At 41.1% G+C, this 20,819-nt stretch overlaps 1 protein-coding gene across 4 annotated transcripts in view; it reads left to right on the top strand.

Annotated features, from left to right (window-relative positions):
- lrguk (leucine-rich repeats and guanylate kinase domain containing) overlaps nucleotides 1–20,819 on the top strand; it is a 110,995-nt gene that overhangs the window by 21,522 nt on the left and 68,654 nt on the right. For 3 of the 4 annotated variants that reach the window (XM_048553904.1, XM_048553905.1, XM_048553906.2), the window contains exons 10-11: nucleotides 386–492; nucleotides 10,522–10,641. In XM_048553904.1, the coding sequence (XP_048409861.1) occupies nucleotides 386–492; nucleotides 10,522–10,641 (227 nt within the window). The remainder of the gene's footprint in view (nucleotides 1–385; nucleotides 493–10,521; nucleotides 10,642–20,819) is intronic. The other variant, XM_059654497.1, reaches the window with a different exon arrangement.

The raw sequence follows: 20,819 nt of genomic DNA on the forward strand, positions 1-20,819 counted from the left end.
GTGCAGACACATTGGCACTCCATGGCCCAGACATTGGGCCTCAAGACCAAAGTTATGATGACAGGAATGTGGATTCTCTGATTGGAGCTCCAGCATTGAATGCCTACCTATTGAACTTAATTGGATACAGATCCTATCTCACCAATCGTTATACATTTCAGGAAATTCTGACCACTTTTGTGATGTGCTGAAGCAACGTTTGAAGCTCCTCATCATCATCAGTAGGTTTTGAAAAGTTTAAGCCCAAATCTCAATGTTTCTTTTTACGTCACAGGTGGACTAACTGGCATTGTATTATTGGTTTATGCATTAGCTCTACATTCTAGGAGGCATAACAATATAATTGGTTATGAAAAATATAGTTACATCAGCTTTTTTCTCCCAGGTTAAGGCAATCAACAAATATAACCCTCCAGCTGAAGTGGTAGCTGCCAATGACCACATTACCCATATAATGTATAGTTTTCAGCAGCTCCAGAGGATTTATGACAGGTATGTCTTTAACTGAAAGTATATTTTTTGCCTGTAGAGGGTGCTTAAACGTCGCAAAATCTAATGCTTGAGGACTAGCTTAAGTAGTCTAAATGTTTTGATGCTTTTGTTCATTGAAAGATCTATTATACTTTCAGTTTTGAAACACTTGGGATTATTAATTGTTTATTGCCTTGCTGTCAATAGAAGTAGTTAGGCAGGGTTGGATGATGTATCAAACATTCCAAATTTGATTTGTCTGATGCAATACTATTAAAGACCTTGTGTATCAACTGACAATGATTGTTGACCTTAATATTTTCATTGCTTCTTTTGAGTTTCTCAGCAGAAAAATGTATTTTCCGCTATTATTCATTCATCTAAGCTGTGGATTATGTTTTCAAGGTTGTGCATTTAACTTATTCATGGAAGGTAGAATACTAATGCACAAAAGAAGGCCATCTAGCCCATTGGATTCCTGCCAGCACAATCCAAGAGTATTTTCAGCTATTCCAACTTCCTTGTTCTTTCCCCATGGTGCTACAACATGTTTTCACCTAGAGATAGTAATTAGATTCCTAATGAAGACTATTTTTGAATTCAGTCTCAGATTGAACATTCCAAATCCTAGCTATTTACTGCATAAGAGGTTTTCTCCTCATGTTACCTCTGATTCTTTGGCCAATTTGTGCCCTCTGTTATGACTCCTTCAGCAGTGCAAACAGCCTGTCTTTATTAAATTTTTCTCAACATTTCTTGGTTTTAATCATTTCTGTGAGATCAGCTCTTAGCCTTCTATACTGTAAGTTTCTCTAATCTATTATCTCATCCTTGGAAGCATTCTGATAATTCTGTACTGTACATGCCTTTACCAGCTTCCTAATTGTGGAACATATATTGGATAAAATACTGTACTTGGGGTCAAATTACTGTTTAATATAAGTTTATACAACTTCTCAACATTTGTGTTTTAAATGCCTTATTCTCTGCTTTTGTTCTTCTTCAGTAAGATAGATTCTTGGCTAACAAGGGAGTCAGACTATCAGGACTATGCAAAAATATTGAGTTGAGGCCAAAGTCAGATCAGCCATGATGTAATAGCTTGGCAAAGCAGGCTTAAAGGACTGAATGGTCTACAACTACTCCTAATTTGTTTGTTCATGTTTATATTATGTATACATTCTGTCCTGCCGTCTTCAAAGATTTGTGCTGAAATAGCCAGCCCCTTTAACGTTGTACCATTCAGCACGCATTCTGTTTCCTCATTCTTCTGACTAAAATCTGCATTGACATTCAGCTGATATATGTCTGCTCGTGCCTATTATGATCAATCTCACTGTTTACTTTCAGGTTTTCCAAACATTTCAAAATTGTGTCCTGTTCCCTCAAGCACAACCCATGAATATAAACCAGCAAAGGCCCTAGCATTAAATCCTGGGAGAGTTTGTTGTAAATGTCCCAGCACTCTACAATAAAACCATCCACAACTTTGTTTTGCATCCCATAGCCAATTTTATGTCCATGCTGCAATATTTATCCATGGGCTTGAATTTTGCCATCAAACCTGTACTTCAATTTTTTTTGGAAGTCTCAGCTTGAACATTGGCTGATTATTAATCCTCAATAAACAGTGATGTAAAGAATCCGGGCTGCCATTTCTTTAATTGGGACATTTATTCTTTCCCAGAAACTGTATCATTTACTTGTGGTGACTTGCCAAACAATTGAACGAGAGAATGGATACTGTTAGTCAGAGACCATAGCTGCAGGACCATGTAACAGTTCCTGATAATGCATGATACGATCCATAGACTTGGGAAGCTCATATTTTTCGCCTTGTTGTAATCAATAGTGGGTAGGAAAGAATGGATTTTCTACATTAGTTCAGTTAGCTTAAACATATTCAAGTATGTCTACTTGTTCCCTTAAGTGCACAGCCCTGCCATACGCTAATACTGTCTATGATCTGAATGTGTTTGGACTCAGAACAAAGGCTAGTGTGTTATGACTCACTGGTTCTGTGCTAGAATCTTTTGGTTACAATCATTTCAGAAACAGGTGCTGATGGGTTATTTCAGGCTGTGTTTGGATAGGTTAATTTAGATGGACCAAGGATCTTGCTCGTATGTACTTACCTTGCGATTAGAACAATATTAAAGTTAAAAAAAATCACCATTGTGCTATTGGATCATGAGGCTGCTGTCTCATTAGAGAGGGATGACTCTTAGTGGTTTAACTTGGGAGTCATCACACCTCAGCTGAGGGGAGAAGTTGAGATAGAGAGCCCTTCATGGTAACCTCAGTACCTTAATGTCCTAAACCGTTACAGCTCTTCAGAAGGAAAAACAGTTTATGCTAATATTGTGCTTTCATGCTACTGGGACATCATCAAGTGTTTTTAAAATTTTTTTTTCATGGGTGGACACATTGCTGGCTATTTCTGCATTTATTGTGTATTCCTAATTGATATTTCATGCATATCCCTAATTGCTCAGAAGTTAAGAGTCATGGGTCTAAAGTCATACGCAGATCAGACCAAGTAAGGACAGCAGATTTTCTTCCTAAAGGACATTTGTTTGCACTATTTGCCATGGCGGGACTGTCACAAATAAGTCCAACTTGGCTATTTATTCCAAAACTGTCTTCACTTCAGATTTTGCATCATTCAGCTTTATAATCAGTGAAACACTTGTTGAAATGAAGTTACTGTTTAAATGTGAGGAAATTGACAGCCAATTTGTGAACAACAAGATCCCACAATCAGTAATGAGAAATAACCAGGTAAATATTTTCTGATGATGTTGGTTGAGGGCTAAAAACTGGCCAGGGTAGATATTCTCATTCATTATTACTTAATTTAATTAATGGCAGTACATTTCCGCTGGCTTTCTGATTCACGTCTGCTTTGAGTTCACTGGGATTAAAATAGAATGAGTGAACGTGTTTAACCAGTTTCCAGAGAGTTTTGTTTTGGGTGAAACCATCTCATTTGCTAAAGAAATTCAACCACATCAGCTACGTCCAAAACAGGGAAGTCTGCTATGTCGGAAATTTCCTCAACTGCAGCCTGGCAAACAAACAATGGCTGATATGCCAGCTGATAAGAGACTCCTTGGCCACTTAATGCCACAGCTGAAGCTTACCTGGGAGTCTAGTCCAGAATGCAGGCTGGCACCCGAAAGAAACATTTTGAGTTTCACAATCTACTATTACAGGATGTGGAGGTGCCAGTGTTGAGCTGGGGTGGACAAAGTCAGAAGTCACAGAACACCATGTTACAATCCAACAAGTTTATTTGAAATTGCAAGCTTTCTGAGCACAGCTCCTACATCAGGTAAGCGAGGGGGAAGCACATAGACAGAATTTACAGGCAGACAGATCAAGGCAGTGAGAGCAAAAGATCATACAAATGGTGCGAGTGAAGTGTTGAATAATAAGTCTCTGTAGGTGATCAAAAAAGTGATGTGAATAAAGTGTCAACAGCTGACTAACAAGCAAAGGGAAGACCTATAATTTGTTTAAACGAGGCTGAGAGGTAATTACAAAAATTGAAAAATAGGGTGGTGCTGGAGACAAGCCAAATGACTGGAATAACACGATAGGTGTAAAGAGTCGCCAAGGGTCTAACCAAAATAATCAAAAACTGCACAAATGTATTTAGGTAGAGAGATCATAATAATTTATCAAAGTGATGCTGTCATAACAGGAGAGTAAGGAAGATATAGAACAATGTGGTGGGGTGAAGGGTAGCAGATTATATGTCTGCCCTTCGCTTATTATTCTGCTGACAGTTTATTCACACTGTCTGGCACTTTTTTGATCACCTGCAGAGACTGACTTTTCGATACTCCATTTGTATGATCTTTTGATCTCCCTGCCCTTGATCTCTCTACCTATAAATTATGTGTCTGTGTGCCTCTATCTCACTTCACCTGACGAAGGGGCTATGCTATGAAAGCTTGTGATTTCAAATAAAGTTGTTCTACTATTACAGAAGATCACTAAGACAAACCAGGGTTTCAGTTGAGGGGTGTTATTCAGCCTGTATTGTATTCTGTTGGATCTCGGGACCAACTGGTGCCCACAGTAAGGGAAGATGCATGTAAATTATTTTGAAATGAAGGGAATGCAGCCACTGTCATTTGCAACCTTAAGATTAGGAGCCCATTTGAGGGAGGTGCAGCCAGAAGTGGCACCAGGACCAGTGAAAAAATATGCATAGTTACCTGTCTTTCTTTCAACATCAGGTCTTTGATTTATTGCTGATTAGGTGGTGCACAGCATTCATGGGAATGTAGGAACAGAAAGAGCCCATTCAACAGATCTCACTCCAGTCTGTTTCACTGTTTAGTTAGATCAGGAGTAATTTTTATTTTAAATCCATTGATCCACCTTGGTTCTGTACCCTTAATAGCTGGAAAAGAAAATTGTATCAAACATAGTACTGAAATTTTGAATGGACCATTCTCTAACATATCTGCTACTATAACATGCCTGAATAATTATTCTCTATGTAATGTCCTGGCAGTGGGGGTGTGAGCATAATTCTTCATGCATAGGATGTGGGTGTCAATGATAGACCAGCATTAATTACCCTCCATAACTTGCTTTTGAGAAGGCAGTGGTAAACTGCCTTCTTGAATCACTGTAGTCTATTTGCTATAGAGTCATAATCCCATTAGGGTTTATGTGCTGTCCTTGTCTTTCCAGATGGTGGAGGCTATGGATTTGGAAAGTGCTGTCTAAGGAGGATTGGTGAATTTATGCATTGTAGTAGATGGTATTCGCTGCTGCTACTGAGCATCAGTGATGGAGGGCATGAAAGTTCATGGATTTGATGCGAATCACTTGGGCTACTTCTTAACTGTTGTTCAAGGTGTTAATTTTTGAGTGATGCAATTGCATGATTGCAGTTAGTCAACAGTTACTTTCCCTCCATGACCATTATTCTAAGCGTTGCTCTTTGTATCAACTATGGGGGTGGCATGTTTATGGTGCCTGACCTTTAACACTTATTCTGAACCATTTTAACTACTATCTGGAGCTATGAAAAGAAAAAAGCAGATTCCTTTTTTTCCTAATCTCAATGCTTTTTATTCTCTGAAGTTCTCATTAGACAATCCATTCAGAGATGAGCAGTCTCATCTTTGCAAAGTAGCCATTACTCTCAGTTGGGCAGAATTGTCAGTGCTTCAAGTACTCAGTAGTAATACATTTTTAACTTTTGACTGATAGCTCAACCATTATATGTTGCATGAGTGTTTTATAGCTGTTAATTCTAGGTTTACTCGGCCTCTACCATTTTTCAGGTAATGTTCACACTTTTTATCCTTTTTTTTAATGCTTTTTATAGGTTGACATAACCTCTTAGTTTGTCTTCAAGCTTAATTGCACTATACCATTCTATTTCTACAGTTTTTTTCCAAACTCTGTTCACTTCAGACCTCACATTATACTGTCATAGAGACATACAGCATGGAAACAGACTCTTTGGTCCAAGCAGTCCATGCTGAACATAATCTGTAAACTAGACCCACCTTGCTCCTGCCCCATATCTCTCAAAACCTTTGCTATTCATATACTTATCTTTGTGTATTTTAAACATTGTAACTGTGCCCACATCCAATAATTCCTCAGGAATATCATTCCACACACAAACTACCCTATGTATAAAAAAATAGTGTTGAGGCTCAATATGAAAAGATACTTAAGGCTTCAATGGTGAGTTTGTTTGAATTCCCCTGTCAACTTGTACTTTTAAGAAACTGGCGCGTTTTTTGACTAATGTGGGTAATTGCAAAGCTGGGTGGCTATTGGTGCTATCCATCGCTGTACTGACCCTGTCCAATATAATGTTAACAACCGTAGCAGCAAACTGGCCCGTTTCATGAATCTTGCAATTGCATTAGGTTGACCAGCCTTCAAGGCAGCAGGAAACCAGTTGCCGAGATATCGCCGTCTGTTGCAGGAACCTCCGCAATGAACAGGCAACGCGCTCTCTCTCTCTCTCTCTCTCTCTCTCTCTCTCTCTCTGTGTCTCTGTCACTCTCTCTCTCTCACACCCCTCCTCCGTCTCTGTCTACATGTGTAAGAAACAATTGTTTGATGTGCCCAACAACATCACAAGTGATCTCATCACCTTCCAATTACCTGATATGAGAAAGATGGTACTTTTTTTTAACTCACTCACAGGATGAGGGTTTCCCTGGCTGGGCCAGCATTTAATGCTGTCCAGAAGGCAGTTGAGAGTCAACCATACTGCTTTAGCTCTGGAGTCACATGTAGACTGAACTGAGTAAGGATGACAGTTTCATCCCTAAAAGACATTAGTGAACCAGATGGCTTTTTTGACAATCAACAATGGATTCATGGTCATCATTAGATTCTTAATTCCAGATTTTTATTGGTTTCAAATTCCACCATCTGCCATAGTGGGATTCAAACCTGGGTCCCCAGAACATTACCTGGGTCTCTGCATTAACAGTCCAGCCATAATACCACTAGGCCATCACTTCCCTGATCTAATATCTCCACATGTCAACATTTACCCAAATACAAGAGCTACTTGACAGTGCTTCTCATTTGGTGCCCCTCCCTTCTCCTTATCACTGTACTCTGTGACTCACCTGTTGTTTAGCTCAATAACTGAATCCCCTGGGATGTGTACAACAGTGCTTGGCTTATAGACATTGAGGAGAACAATATAAGCCTAGCAAGAACTGCTGATGCTGGAGTCAGAATCAACACAGTGTGGAGCTGGAGGAACACAGCAGGTCAGGTAGCATCAGAGGAGCAGGAAAGTCGACTTTTCGGGTCCTGAACCGAAACATCGACCTTCCAGGACAATGTGGGGTGCTGACTAATTGGCATTGCTGATAGGCTGCAGCTTCAGGTGACAAAGCTTCAGATTGATAGCAACAGATTTTCAGGTTGACAGTGACAAAAGAATGACTAATGTATCGCTGCCATTTGCAAGCAACATCTTTGAACAGTGCTTATGTTACAAGATCCTTATCTCTTAAATGGCTGCATCTCTTTAATTTTCCAAAATTATATAATTTTGCCAAGAACTGCTGCACTTCATGAATAAATGTTTAAAACTGAATCTGGGAAATACCAGATAATTAACTTTGCTTTAAACCATCTTGGGTCTCTCAGCGTAGATAATTGACCTATTTCTGTGGTCCCACAGCATATTTTCTTGAGATACAGCATTGTTATCTTGAGTATCAGGCAATTAAATAAATATGCCAGCAGAAAAATCCAGATTTTGCTTAAACATTCATTAAAAAAATACTTAATTACAGCAATCAATATTTTTCCCAAATCTTTCAATGCTGAGCTTCTAGAAAGTTTCCAGTGCATTTCCCAGGCTATGCTTGTTATTTAATAGCTTAGCTTTATATCTGTATATCTCATGAGACTCATCATCTTCCTTCTGCCTATTAGCAAAAGGAGTTAAGATTCTCAATGTTTACCTCATTACCATATGCAAGACAGTGAAATTTCAATCTCTTAATGTGGATTCACATTTTAGAAGTTAAGAAAAAGCTCTTGAAGCACTTGATCACTCAGTTTCCAGGAAAGTATAGTTTGAATGACTCTGAACCTGTCATGTTAATACAAAACTTACAGTACTGTAGAACTTGGAGAAATAGAAGAATAGAATAGTAACTTCCACACAGTCAGATTTGAGTTGTATGAGAGGAGTAGGTTCTGTGACTTTTCACCTTTGATATGTGAGATAACAAACTCAAGAGTGCAATGAAGAAGCTTACCAATGTCTGCCGTGTCACTTTCTCTCTTTCTCTTTGACACAATTGAACAAAAAAGCTGAAATTCACCACAGATCTTTAGACAAATCATCCAAGCCCATGACCACTTCCGTGTAGAAGGACAAGGCCAGCAGACGTATGTGAACAACAGCACTTGCAAGCTCCCCTCTAAACCTAAAAATATGGCGTCATTCAATCAGAGTCATTCACTCAAAGTACTGTAATTTTCCCCCCCAATGACATTATGGGTCTACCTGTTCCACATGGACTGCAGTGTTTGAAGAAGTAAGGTCACTGCTGTTTTCTTAAGGGCAACTATGGATCGGCAATAAATGCCAACCCAGCAAATGATGCCCATATCCCATGAGTGAATAAAAGAATAAAATAAACGGACTGTATACTTAGGCAGATTCATATTGCAATTGAGGAAGGAATTCCAGGATTTTGATCTAATGACATTGAAGAAATGGCAATATATTTCTAAGTCAGGGTGGTGAGTGTTTGAGGGTTTTGAAGGTATTGTCTATGGGGCTTTGATGAATTTCTGTAGTGCATCTCTTAGATAGTACACACTGCTGCTATTGAATGTAGGTGTTGGAGACAGTAAATGTTTATGAATGTAGTGCCAATCAAATGGGTTGCTTAGTCCTGGATGGTGTCAAGCTTCTTGAGTGTTGCTGGAGCTGCACCCATCCAGGCAAGTTAGGAGTATTCCATCACACTGACTTGTGCCTTGTAGATGCTTCATCTTCACTCAATGAAAATTATGGAATGCCTCCCCAGCATTGTGGGTGTACCGACACCAAGTGGACTGCAGTTGTTCAAAAATGCAAATCATCACATCCTCCTCTTAAGAATAAGCAATAAGTGCTTATGCACCCAGAGAAGCCTACATTCCTTGAGTAAATAAATTTAAAACATTTTTTAAGAAATATGGGCTACAGCAGTTCAAGAAGACTATTCATCATCACTTTTACCACGGCAGTTAGGGATGGGCAATAAATGTTGAGCGAGCCAGCAATGACCATGAATGAATATATGCAATGTATAAATTTGCTTGGTTGTCTCAGACTAACAAGCAGGATAACAAGTAAAAACAAAGCAGATACTAGCAGCATATTTTAGTTGGGCTTGTCACCAGTGAGGCAGTACTGGCAGTTGGTAGCCTTCACATGCCATTGAACCTAACAGAGAAGTGTCTTAAATGAACACTTTCAGTCAAACAAATCCTGTTTAGATGAGCAAATTAAAAGAAAACATGAATTGCAAAGAAATGTTGCAAAATCCAGCAATGTGTTTGCCTTTTAAGAAAGTAAGAAATGAACTTAGATTTATATGGAATCTTTCATAATATCAGGATGTGCCAATTTGATTTATCATTAATTAAATAGTTTTGAAATGCAGTTACTGTGTAACGCACAAAATACAGCAAACATCTTTCACTCGGCAAGATCCGACCAATAACAAGGAGGTAAACATCTGATAATGAAAGCAGAAATTGTTGGAAAATCTCAGCAGATCTAGCAGCATCTATGGAAAGAAATCAGAGTTAATGTTTCGTGCCCAGTGACCATTCCTCAAAACTGGACCTGAAATGTTAAGTCTGATTTCTCCCCACAAGCATTGCCAGATCTGCTGAGATTTTCCAGCAATTTCTGTTTTTGCTTCAGATTTCAGGGCAGCATAGTGGTTCAGTGGTTAGCACTGTAACCCCACAGCACTAAAGACATGGGTTCGATTCCACCCTGAGGCGACTGTCTGTGTGGAGTTTGCACGTTCTCCCCATGTTTGCGTGGGCTTCCTCCGGGTGCTCCGGTTTACTCCCACAGTCCAAAGATGTGCAGGCTAGGTGGATTGTCCATGCTAAATTGCCTGTAGTTTTCAGGGATGTGTAGATTAGGTGGGTTATAGGGGGATGGGTCTGAGTGGGATGCTCCAAGGATTGGTGGGGAATTGTTGGGCTGAAGGGCCTGTTCCCACACTGTAGGGATTCTATGATCTATGGTTTCCAGCATCCAGTTTTTTTAAAATCTGATAAACTGTTTTTATGATATTTATTGAGTGATAAAGATTAGCTTAACATGAGAAAACTCCTCTGTTTTTCTTCAGAATAGTGCCTTGGGCTCTTTTGTCCCCACCTAAGAGGTGTTGATATAATTTTTCTTTCAAAAGATCAAACGGTTGATTCTTTTAAGCACTAGCTTCTTCATTTGTTTCAAAATTTCTGACAGGAATTTTTTGAGACCTTTTCACAGGTACTTGCTTTTCTCTGCAGCACCTTGCCTAACTTAGATATTCCGTTTCCCATGCTGGTTCTGGTGGGGCCCCAGGCCAGTGGAAAGCGAGAACTTGCTCACATGCTTTGCCAAGAATTCAGCAACTATTTTGGATATTGGTAAGTACGATGATGGTGTTTATCTTTTTGTACTGTGTGAATTAATTACTGTTATGACCTATAAAAGCAAAAAAAGGGAACCTGTGACACAACAGCCTTTCATTTAATTGGGTGTCCTATATTGATCCAAGTAATTTCTTTCCATTGCTGTGAGGGTAGGAGGTAAATGGTTCTAAACAGTATTTGAAAGCATTTGAAAATGAAAAGTATAAATGATGGTGTGGAATTGAGTTCCTGGTCTCTTTCCCCTCTCCACCTCCATTCAAGTATTTTTACTTTCCTATTTCTTCATGAGGAGCACTGCCTTTAATCATTGATGAAATCACTTGATGTGAGATAGTCTGACTTTTCAAAAATGCCAATTCATCACCCTGTTCCTTAAATAAGTCTAGAAAGAAAAAGCTTGGATTTATATTCGAGATGGACAATAAATGCTGGCCTTGTGAATGGTCCATAAACGACAAAGGAATGAAAGAGAATTACTTGTTAACTAGTGATACAGTTTAAAGTATTATTTAAAAAAAACAACACTTCCAACGCTGCTAGACTGCTTCAGTCTTGCGGTGTTGCGTCAGCCTGAATTATGACCTGGAGTCCTGGAACAGGCTTGAGCCTTCAACCTTATGTCTAATAGGCTAAATAGGTCTTACATAGAACATAGAACATTACAGTGCAGTACAGGACCTTCAGCCCTCGATGTTGTGCCGACCTGTGAAACCAATCTGAAGCCCATCTAACCCACACTATTCCATTATCATCCATATGTTTATCCAATGACTATTTAAATGCCCTTAAAGTTGACGAGTCTACTATTATTGCAGGCTGGGCATTCCACGCCCTTACTACTCTGAGTAAAGAACCTACCTCTGAAATCTGTCCTATATCTATCACCCCTCAATTTAAAGCTATGTCCCCTCGTGCTAGCCATCACCATCCAAGGAAATAGGCTCTCGCTGTCCGCCCTATCTAATCCTCTGTTCATCTTGTATGTCTCTATTAAGTTGGCTCTTAACCTTCTTCTGTCTAACGAAAACAGCCTCAAGTCCCTCAGCCTTTCCTCATAAGACCTTCCCTCCATACCAGGCAACATCCTGGTAAATCTCCTCTGCACCCTTTCCAATGCTTCCACATCCTTCCTATAATGTGACGACCAGAACTGTACGCAATACTCCAAGTGCGGCCACTCCAGAGCTTTTACAGCTGCAACGTGACCTCATGGCTCCGAAACTCAAGCCCTCTCCCAATAAAACCTAACACACCGTACGCCTTCCTAACAATTCTATCAACCGGGGTGGCAACTTTCCGGGATCTATGCACATGGACATCGAGATCTCTCTGTTCATCCACACTTCCAAGAATCTTACCATTAGCCCAGTACTCTCTATTCCTGTTACTCCTTCCAAAATGAATCACCTCACGCTTTTCCACATTAAATTCTATTTGCCACCTCTTAGCCCAGCTCTGCAGCTTATCTATGTCCCTCTGTAACCTGCAACATCCTTCCGCACTACCCACAACTCCAGCGACTTTAATGTCATCTTCAGATTTGCTAACCTGTCCTTCTATGCCCTCATCCAGGTCATTTATAAAAATTACAAATAGCAGTGGCCCCAAAACAGATCCTTGCGGTACACCACCAGTAACTGGATCCAGGATGAACATTTCCCATCAACCACCACCCTCTGTCTTCTTTCAGCAAGCCAATTTCTGATCCAAACCGCTAAATCACCCTCAATCTCATGCCTCCGTATTTTTTGCAATAGCCTACCATGGGGAACCTAATCAAACACTTTACTGAAATCTGTATATACCACATCAGCTACTTTACCCTCATCCACCGGTTTGGTCACCTTCTCAATAAGTTTGAGCATGACCTACCCTTCACAAAACCGTGTTGACTATCCCTAATAAAATTATTCCTTTCTAGATGATTATAAATCCTATCTCTTATCATCCTTTCCAACACTTTACCCACAACCGAAGTAAGGCTCACTGGTCTATAATTACCTGGGTTGGCTCTACTGCCCTTCTTGAACAAGGGGACAACATTTGCTATCCTCCAGTCTTCTGGCACTATTCCTGTAGGCAATGACGACATAAAGATCAAAGCCAAAGTCTCTGCAATCTCATCCCTAGCTTCCCAGAGAATCCTAGGGTAAATCGCACCCGGCCTGGGGGATTTACCTATGTTCAGACTTTCCAGAATTACTCACACCTCCTCATGAACCTCAATCCCGTCTAATATCCTGTATCTCCATATTCTCCTGGACAACATTGTATTTTTCATGTGTGAATACTGACGAAGAATATTCATTTAGTGCCTCTCCTATCTCTTTGGATTGCGTGCACAACTTCCCACTACTGTCCTTGACTGGCCCTAATCTCACTCTAGTCATTCTTTTATTCCTGACATACCTATAGAAAGCTTTAAGGTTTTCCTTGATCATACCTGCCAAAGACTTCTCATGTCCCCTCCTGGCTCTTCTCAGCTCTCTCTTTAGGTCCTTCCTGGCTAACTTGTAACTCTCAAGCACCCTAACTGAGCCTTCACGGCTCATCTTTGCATAAGCCTCCTTCTTCCTCTTGACAAGAGATTTAACTTAGTAAACCATGCTTCCCTCGCTCGACCACTTCCTCCCTGCCTGACAGGTACATACTTATCATGGACACGCAGTTGCTGTTCCTTGAACGAGCTCCACATTTCAATTGTGCCCAGCCCCTGTAGTTTCCTTCCCCATCCCACGCAGCCTAAATCTTGCCTAATCACCTCATAATTGCCTTTCCCCCTGCTATAACTCTTGCTCTGCAGTATATACCTATCCCTTTCCATCGCTAAAGTAAGTATAACCAAATTGTGGTCACTATCACCAAAGTGGTCACCTAACTCCAATTCTAATACCTGGTCTGGTTCGTTACCCAATACCAAATCCAATGTTGCCTTGCTTCTTGTTGGCCTATCTACATACTGTGTCAGGAAACCCTCCTGCACACATTGGACAAAAAGTGACCCATCTAAAGTACTTGAACAATAGTGTCTCCAGTCAATATTTGGAAAGTTAAAGTCCCCCATAACAACTACCCTGTTATTTTTGCTCCTATCCAAAATCATCTTTGCAATCCTTTCCTCTACATCTCTGGAACTTTTCAGAGGCCTGTAGAAAACTACCACAGGGTGACCTCCTTTCCTGTTTCTAACCTCAGTCCATACTACCTCAGTAGACGAGTCCTCTTCAAACGTCCTTTCTGCCATGTAATACTGTCCTTGACTAACAATGCCAACCTCCACCTCTTTTACCACCTTCCCTGATCTTACTGAAACATCTAAATCTCAGAATCTGCAACAACCATTCCTGTCCCTGCTGTATCCATGTCTCCGAAATAGCCACAACGTCGAAGTACCAGGTACCAAACCAAGCTGCAAATTCACTGACCTTATTCTGGATGCTCCTGGCATTGAAGTAGACACACTTCACACCACCTTCCTGCCTGCCTGCTGGTACACTCCTGCGACCTTGAAACCTTATTCATGACCTCACTACTCTCAACTTCCTGTTCACTGGAGCTACAACTCAGGTTTCCACCCCCCTGCTGAATTAGTTTAAATGCTCCTGAAGAGTATTAGCAAATTTCCCCCCCAGGATATTGGTACCCCTCTGGTTCAGGTGTAGACCATCCCGTTTATAGAGGTCCCACCTACCCCAGAATGAGCCCCAATTATCCAGGTATCTGAATCTGTCCCTCCTGCACCATCCCTGTATTCAACTGCTCTCTCTCCCTATTCCTTGCCTCGCTAGCGCATTGAGCCAAGTTAACATTGGAATGGAGTTGGTACCTATTATACAAAATCTGTCCTAAAATAATAATACAAATTAATGTGCCTTACATGTTTTAATTTTGTGGACAGAAACCCTCAAGGGCTTAATTTCCTGTCATTTAGAGCTCATACCATAGATAAATTTAAGGAAAAGCTAGATAATCACAAACGAAATTGAATATAAGGTGTGTTGATAGGATTAGATGAAGAGTGGTGGATGAACGCTTTTGGGGCATAGTCTAAAAATTAGAGCCAAACCATTCAAGAAGGATGTTATGAAGCACTTCTATATACACAAGATGGTAGAGGTTTAGAACTCTCTTCCATAAATTGCAGTTGATGCTAAGTCAGTTGTTAATTTTGAATTTGAGGTAGATAAATTTTTGTTAAGGAAACGTATTGAGGGATATGGGCCAAAGGAGGTAGGCCACAGATCAGCCATGATCTCATTGAATGGTGAAACAGGCTTGAGTGGTTGACTGACCTGCTCCTGTTCCTATGGTCCAGCTGGTCCAAATGGCCTTTTTCTGTGCTGAGCATTTTATGTAGTTCAGTTTCACACCAATGTGAATTCCAAGTGAAGTCGCAGCTAAATTAATAATCTTATTTGCTTTCATTTGGTAACAATAATGACATCAAAAACACTGATAATATGCATCATGCAAATAAGAGTAAACCGATTAGCATATGAATTGTGTGGATGCATGAGTTATGCAGAAGGCCAAATTGGATTTTGAGTCGGAAAAGATCATTGATTAGATGGAACCACCACTTCATGTACTTGCTTTCCTGTTGTAAGATAACTCAATATTATGATTCTGCAGGTATTTGATCAGATTAGGAACTGAGGAAGAAAAACATATTATGGACAGCCAAATAAACTCATTTATGAATAGAAACTTTTGTTTGATGCGTTAACATTGTGTTCTATTTCTTTGAGAAGTATTATTGTGATATAGAATACAAGGAATTTCATTGTTGCATCAATACCATTAAAATCTATTGTGAATACAGATGTGAGTCTTCTATAAAATGGTTGTCATCTCTCTCTAGAAAATCAAATGAATACTGATTAAACCTAACAGTTAACAAACACGTATAGCTATAGCTCTCTGATGAAGGGTCTAGGCCCGAAACGTCAGCTTTTGTGCTCCTGAGATGCTGCTTGGCCTGCTGTGTTCATCCAGCCTCACATTTTATTATCTTGGAATCTCCAGCATCTGCAGTCCCCATTATCTCTAGCTCCAATAACATGCTGCTCTAATAGTTCATGTCTGCTTTTTGGCAGTTTTAATAAGTTTAAGCAGGGCAAATGTGGGAGAGAGGGTCAATGTAACAGAGAACATTTTTGTACCCCCACCCCATCCTTTCCAAATTGAACATTGTAGGTCCCAGTACAGGATAATAGGAATTCAGACAAACAGTACAATAAATTATTAATGGGAACTGACTCGGTATGCATCCAGCATAAAGTGATATATTGTAAAATAAAACAAATTATGGAAAATAAATTATGCCCATGATGGTGATTCCACACTTTTATAAACTATAGATTTAAAAAATCTTAGTTCTGTGAAGAAGAGGAGTTCATATTGACTGGATATTTTTTCTGTGTCGACTGAATATTATGAAAATAATATTTTCTGACACCCCCTGTCCTTTCTGCCCCTTCCCTTTAGAATCATAAAATCCCTACAGTGTGAAAGCAGGCCCTTTGGCCCATCTTGTCCACACTGACCCTCTGAAGAGCATTCCATCCAAACCTCCCCACAACCCTACCCCTGTAATTCTGCATATCCTATGGCTAATCCCATTAACCGACACATCACTGGACACTATGGGAAATTTAGCAAGGCCAATTCATCTAACCCTGAACAATTTTGGACTGTGGGAGGAAACCAGAGCACCTGGAAGAAACCTACACAGACATGGGGAGAATGTGCAAATTCCACACAGTCGCCCTAGGTTAGTATCGAATCCGGATCCTAGTGCAATGAGGCAGCAGTGCTACTTAAAAGGGTGCCATTTAAAGCTTGCGAGCCAATAATTAAAACTCACTGGTTTACAGATTTCTTTCGGTGAAGGAAACCCACTATTTTTAGCAGGTTTGGCCTAAATAGGACAATCCTACATCAATGCAGGCACTTTTGAAGTTGTTGACTAACTCACCAACATGGCTTGTTTTTGTTCAGACGTTTCGTCACCATGCTAGGTGACATCATCAGTGAGACTTCTGGTGATGTTACCTAGCACGGTGACAAAATATCTGAACAGAAACAAGCCAGCTTGGCGAGCAAGTCCACAACCTCACCCACAACCTGAGCTCCTAATCTTTGCTAAAACTTTAAATGTAGTGACTCTTACCTGCTTTCAGAAGTGGCTACTCAGTTGCAATAGACCACAAAGCAATTCTGGTTAGGCAACAAATGTTTGATACCGTAAGCCATAAGGCTGTCAGAAAATTGCTACTGATATTTTACAAGGTTCTGTGCAAACAGTAATGGGCAACAAATGCCAGCCTGACAGTTATACCTACAGGCCAGCAATTAATTAAAACAAAATTGAGGAGTTGGCCATTCTAGCTGCTTTTTGTGTTTCATGCTTCAATTTCTGAATATGTGCTGCACAAGGAACTGAAAAGTAAAGTGTGCATGAATCCACTAAAAACGTTACGATTTTAAGTTTTTGTTTGTTCCTTACAATAAAAAGGTATATGTGCATCTGTAGGCCCTTGGGTATCTCACAATGGAAAAGAAGAAAACATAGGTGAATTTTGTCATGCAACATTCTTTGCAAGCAGTTAACAATCGAGAGGTCAAAGATTAAAATGTTAAATATTTTGATCTATTTCTGAAGACAACTACTTGATCAATACATTTGTACCATCACACTGCAGAAAGAGAACACATTCTAATAGCAAAAAAGTAAACCAAAATATGTCAAAAGACACTTTTGCCTTCCAGCCAGTTTATACCGAAAAGCCACTATTATCATATAGCCAAGTCAGGTACAGTAAATGATCTAAATTTTTGAACCTGTGACTACATCAAATATTGTGATGATGAACAGATGGTTCTGCAAGTGTATACATATCTTGCGTGGATGAAATGAAATATGGGGCCAGCAAAAAATGAAAGCACTGAAATTAATTAAGCTATCGACAGGGTGCAGTGGTATGAACAATATAGCAGATGACTAGGTGAATTTTTATCTCTATCATTTTACTGCTAATTTTTGATCAGCACTAATTATTTATGATGTGTTGTGACAATTGTCATTTGATATCTGACAGTGCTTTCTTGGTGGTAATAAAATGTGAGGCTGGATGAACACAGCAGGCCCAGCAGCATCTCAGGAGCACAAAAGCTGACGTTTCGGGCCTAGACCCTTCATCAGAGAGGGGGATGGGGTGAGGGTTCTGGAATAAATAGGGAGAGAGGGGGAGGCGGACCGAAGATGGAGAGAAAAGAAGATAGGTGGAGAGGAGAGTATAGGTGGGGAGGTAGGGAGGGGATAGGTCAGTCCAGGGAAGACGGACAGGTCAAGGAGGTGGGATGAGGTTAGTAGGTAGGAGATGGAGGTGCGGCTTGGGGTGGGAGGAAGGGATGGGTGAGAGGAAGAACCGGTTAGGGAAGCAGAGACGACAGGCTGGACTGGTTTTGGGATGCAGTGGGTGGAGGGGAAGAGCTGGGCTGGTTGTGTGGTGCAGTGGGGGGAGGGGACGAACTGGGCTGGTTTTGGGATGCGCTGGGGAAGGGGAGATTTTGAAGCTGGTGAAGTCCACATTGGTACCATTGGGCTGCAGGGTTCCCAAGCGGAATATGAGTTGCTGTTCCTGCAACCTTCGGGTGGCATCATTGTGGCACTGCAGGAGGCCCATGATGGCCATGTCATCTAAAGAATGGGAGGGGGCGTTGAAATGGTTCGCGACTGGGAGGTGCAGTTGTTTATTGCGAACCGAGTGGAGGTGTTCTGCAAAGTGGTCCCCAAGCCTCCGCTTGGTTTCCCCAATGTAGAGGAAGCCACACTGGGTACAATGGATGCAATATACCACATTAAGCAGACGTTCACCTGCACATCTGCCAATGTAGAATGTCATCTTGGGGCCTGGGATAGGGGTGAGGGAGGAGGTGTGGGGGCAAGTGTAGCATTTCCTGCGGTTGCAGGGGAAGGTGCCGCGTGTGGTGGAGTTGGATGGCAGTGTGGAGCAAACAAGGGAGTCATGGAGAGAGTGGTCTGTCCGGAAAGCAGACAAGGGTGGGGATGGAAAAATGTCTTGGGTGGTGGGGTCGGATTGTAGATGGCGGAAGTGTCGGAGGATGATGCGTTGTATCCGGAGGTTGGTGGGGTGGTGTGTGAGAACGAGGGGGATCCTCTTAGGGCAGTTGAGGCGGGGGCGAGGTGTGAGGGATGTGTTGCGGGAAATGCGGGAGACGCGGTCAAGGGCGTTCTCAACCACTGTGGGGGGGAAAGTTGCGGTCCTCGAAGAACTTGGACATCTGGGATGTGAGGGAGTGGAATGCCTCATCGTGGGAGCAGATGCGGCGGAGGCTCGACCACTTTCTTGGTGGTAATCTCATTTTATGGTCAAATTCTTTCGTTTAGTTAGGGTGACTCTTATCACATTTTGCAAAGTGCCATTTTCATTGATTTTTGTGGAAGGGTTCATTCTGTGTGGCCTTTTCTTGTGCTGTCATCTCAAATTCACCTCAGTAACTACTTACAATGCACCTGTGGCGACTCTTTTATCTCAAGCTAGCCCAATTCTACCATTCTTATTAAATAGAAGACCTCATCATGACCTGGATTTGATCTAAAAGACTGGCACCCCAGGCGTATGCCATCCATCTTGGAACCGTGCCTATACTCTAGTCAAGTATTAGCAGTCCAGATTTGCCCTAACAAGAAAGCCACACATTGGCCAAATATTGAATTTCGACAGCAACCACCCTAACACACACAAACGTAGTTGCATGAGAACATTATTTAAACGGGCAACAACACACTGCAGCAGCACAGAGCTATGTCAAGGAGAAGAAGAATGCCTGTTCCAGGTATTCAAAAACAATGGTTACCCGAAAAACTAGGCCAGAAGATGCCTATTACACCAAGGGCACCGGGAAGACACTGCACACCCTGACACCCTCATCACGCTACCTTATATCAGGAACACATTTGGACTGACCACAAGACTCCTACGACCACTGGGCATCAGAGTAGCACACAAACCCACATCAGCCCTATGACAACTGCTCACTCAAACCAAAGACACACTACCCACTATGGACAGGACCAGTGTCGTACCCAAGATTCCTTGCAGAGTCTGTGACAAACACTACATCGGACAAACAGGAAAGCAGTTAACACCAAGGGTACACAAACATCAATTGTCTACAAAAAGACACAACCAATACTCGCTCATCTCTATCCACATGGATAAGAAGAACCACCAATTCGACTGGGACAACACAATCCAGGGACAAGCAAAACAAAAACAAGAACGGGAATTCCTAGAAGCCTGGTGCTCCACGAAGAAAGCCATCAACAAGCACCTAGAGCTCAACCTCATTATACATTCCAGTGTCAAGGAAAACTGGAAGTGAGGTAATCTAGCTCAATGGACACCAGAGTTTAAATAACAGGTGGGAAAACACGATGGCATTTCAATGGATGCTGCACTGATGATGTTCCCCAGCAGGGCAATGAAACATCTGTAGAACAAGAAATCAGCTCGGCAAGCCAACCAACCACAACATCCACAACCCGAGCTACGAATCTACTTTAAAACCTACTATTAATTGTATGAACCCTGCTCTTGTTCATCTTACCAAAATGCATTACCTCACATTTATCCAAATTAAAGTCCATCTGCCATTCCTCAGCCCATTAGCCCAATAGATCAAGATCCCTTTATGACCTTTAGATAACCTTCTTCACTGGTGTCATCTACAAACATAATAACCATGCCTCCTAAATTCTCATACAAATCATTTATGTAAATGATAAACAACAGTGGACCCAGCACTGATCATGATGAAACACCACTGTTCCCAGGCCTCCAGTCAGAAAAACAACCCTCCATCACCATCCTGTATCTCCTACTGTCCAGTCAATTTTTCATCTCAGAAGCCTAGATGAATTCCTACAGTGAAGAGGCTAGTCTAATGAAATGCATGCAGTTTGTGAAATGAGCCATAGCACAGATTGAAATTAGCAGGTGCAATGTAATAGCCATCACAAAGATGTGATTACAAGGGGATCAGAGCTGGGAATTAAATATCTGACATGCATCATATCAAAAGGACAGACAAATTTACAGAGGGACAAAATTGCCCTGTTAGGAAGAAATGAAATTAAATCAATA

The sequence above is a fragment of the Stegostoma tigrinum genome, chromosome 25 (assembly GCF_030684315.1).
Source record: "Stegostoma tigrinum isolate sSteTig4 chromosome 25, sSteTig4.hap1, whole genome shotgun sequence".
In the NCBI taxonomy this organism is placed as follows: Eukaryota; Metazoa; Chordata; class Chondrichthyes; order Orectolobiformes; family Stegostomatidae; genus Stegostoma; species Stegostoma tigrinum.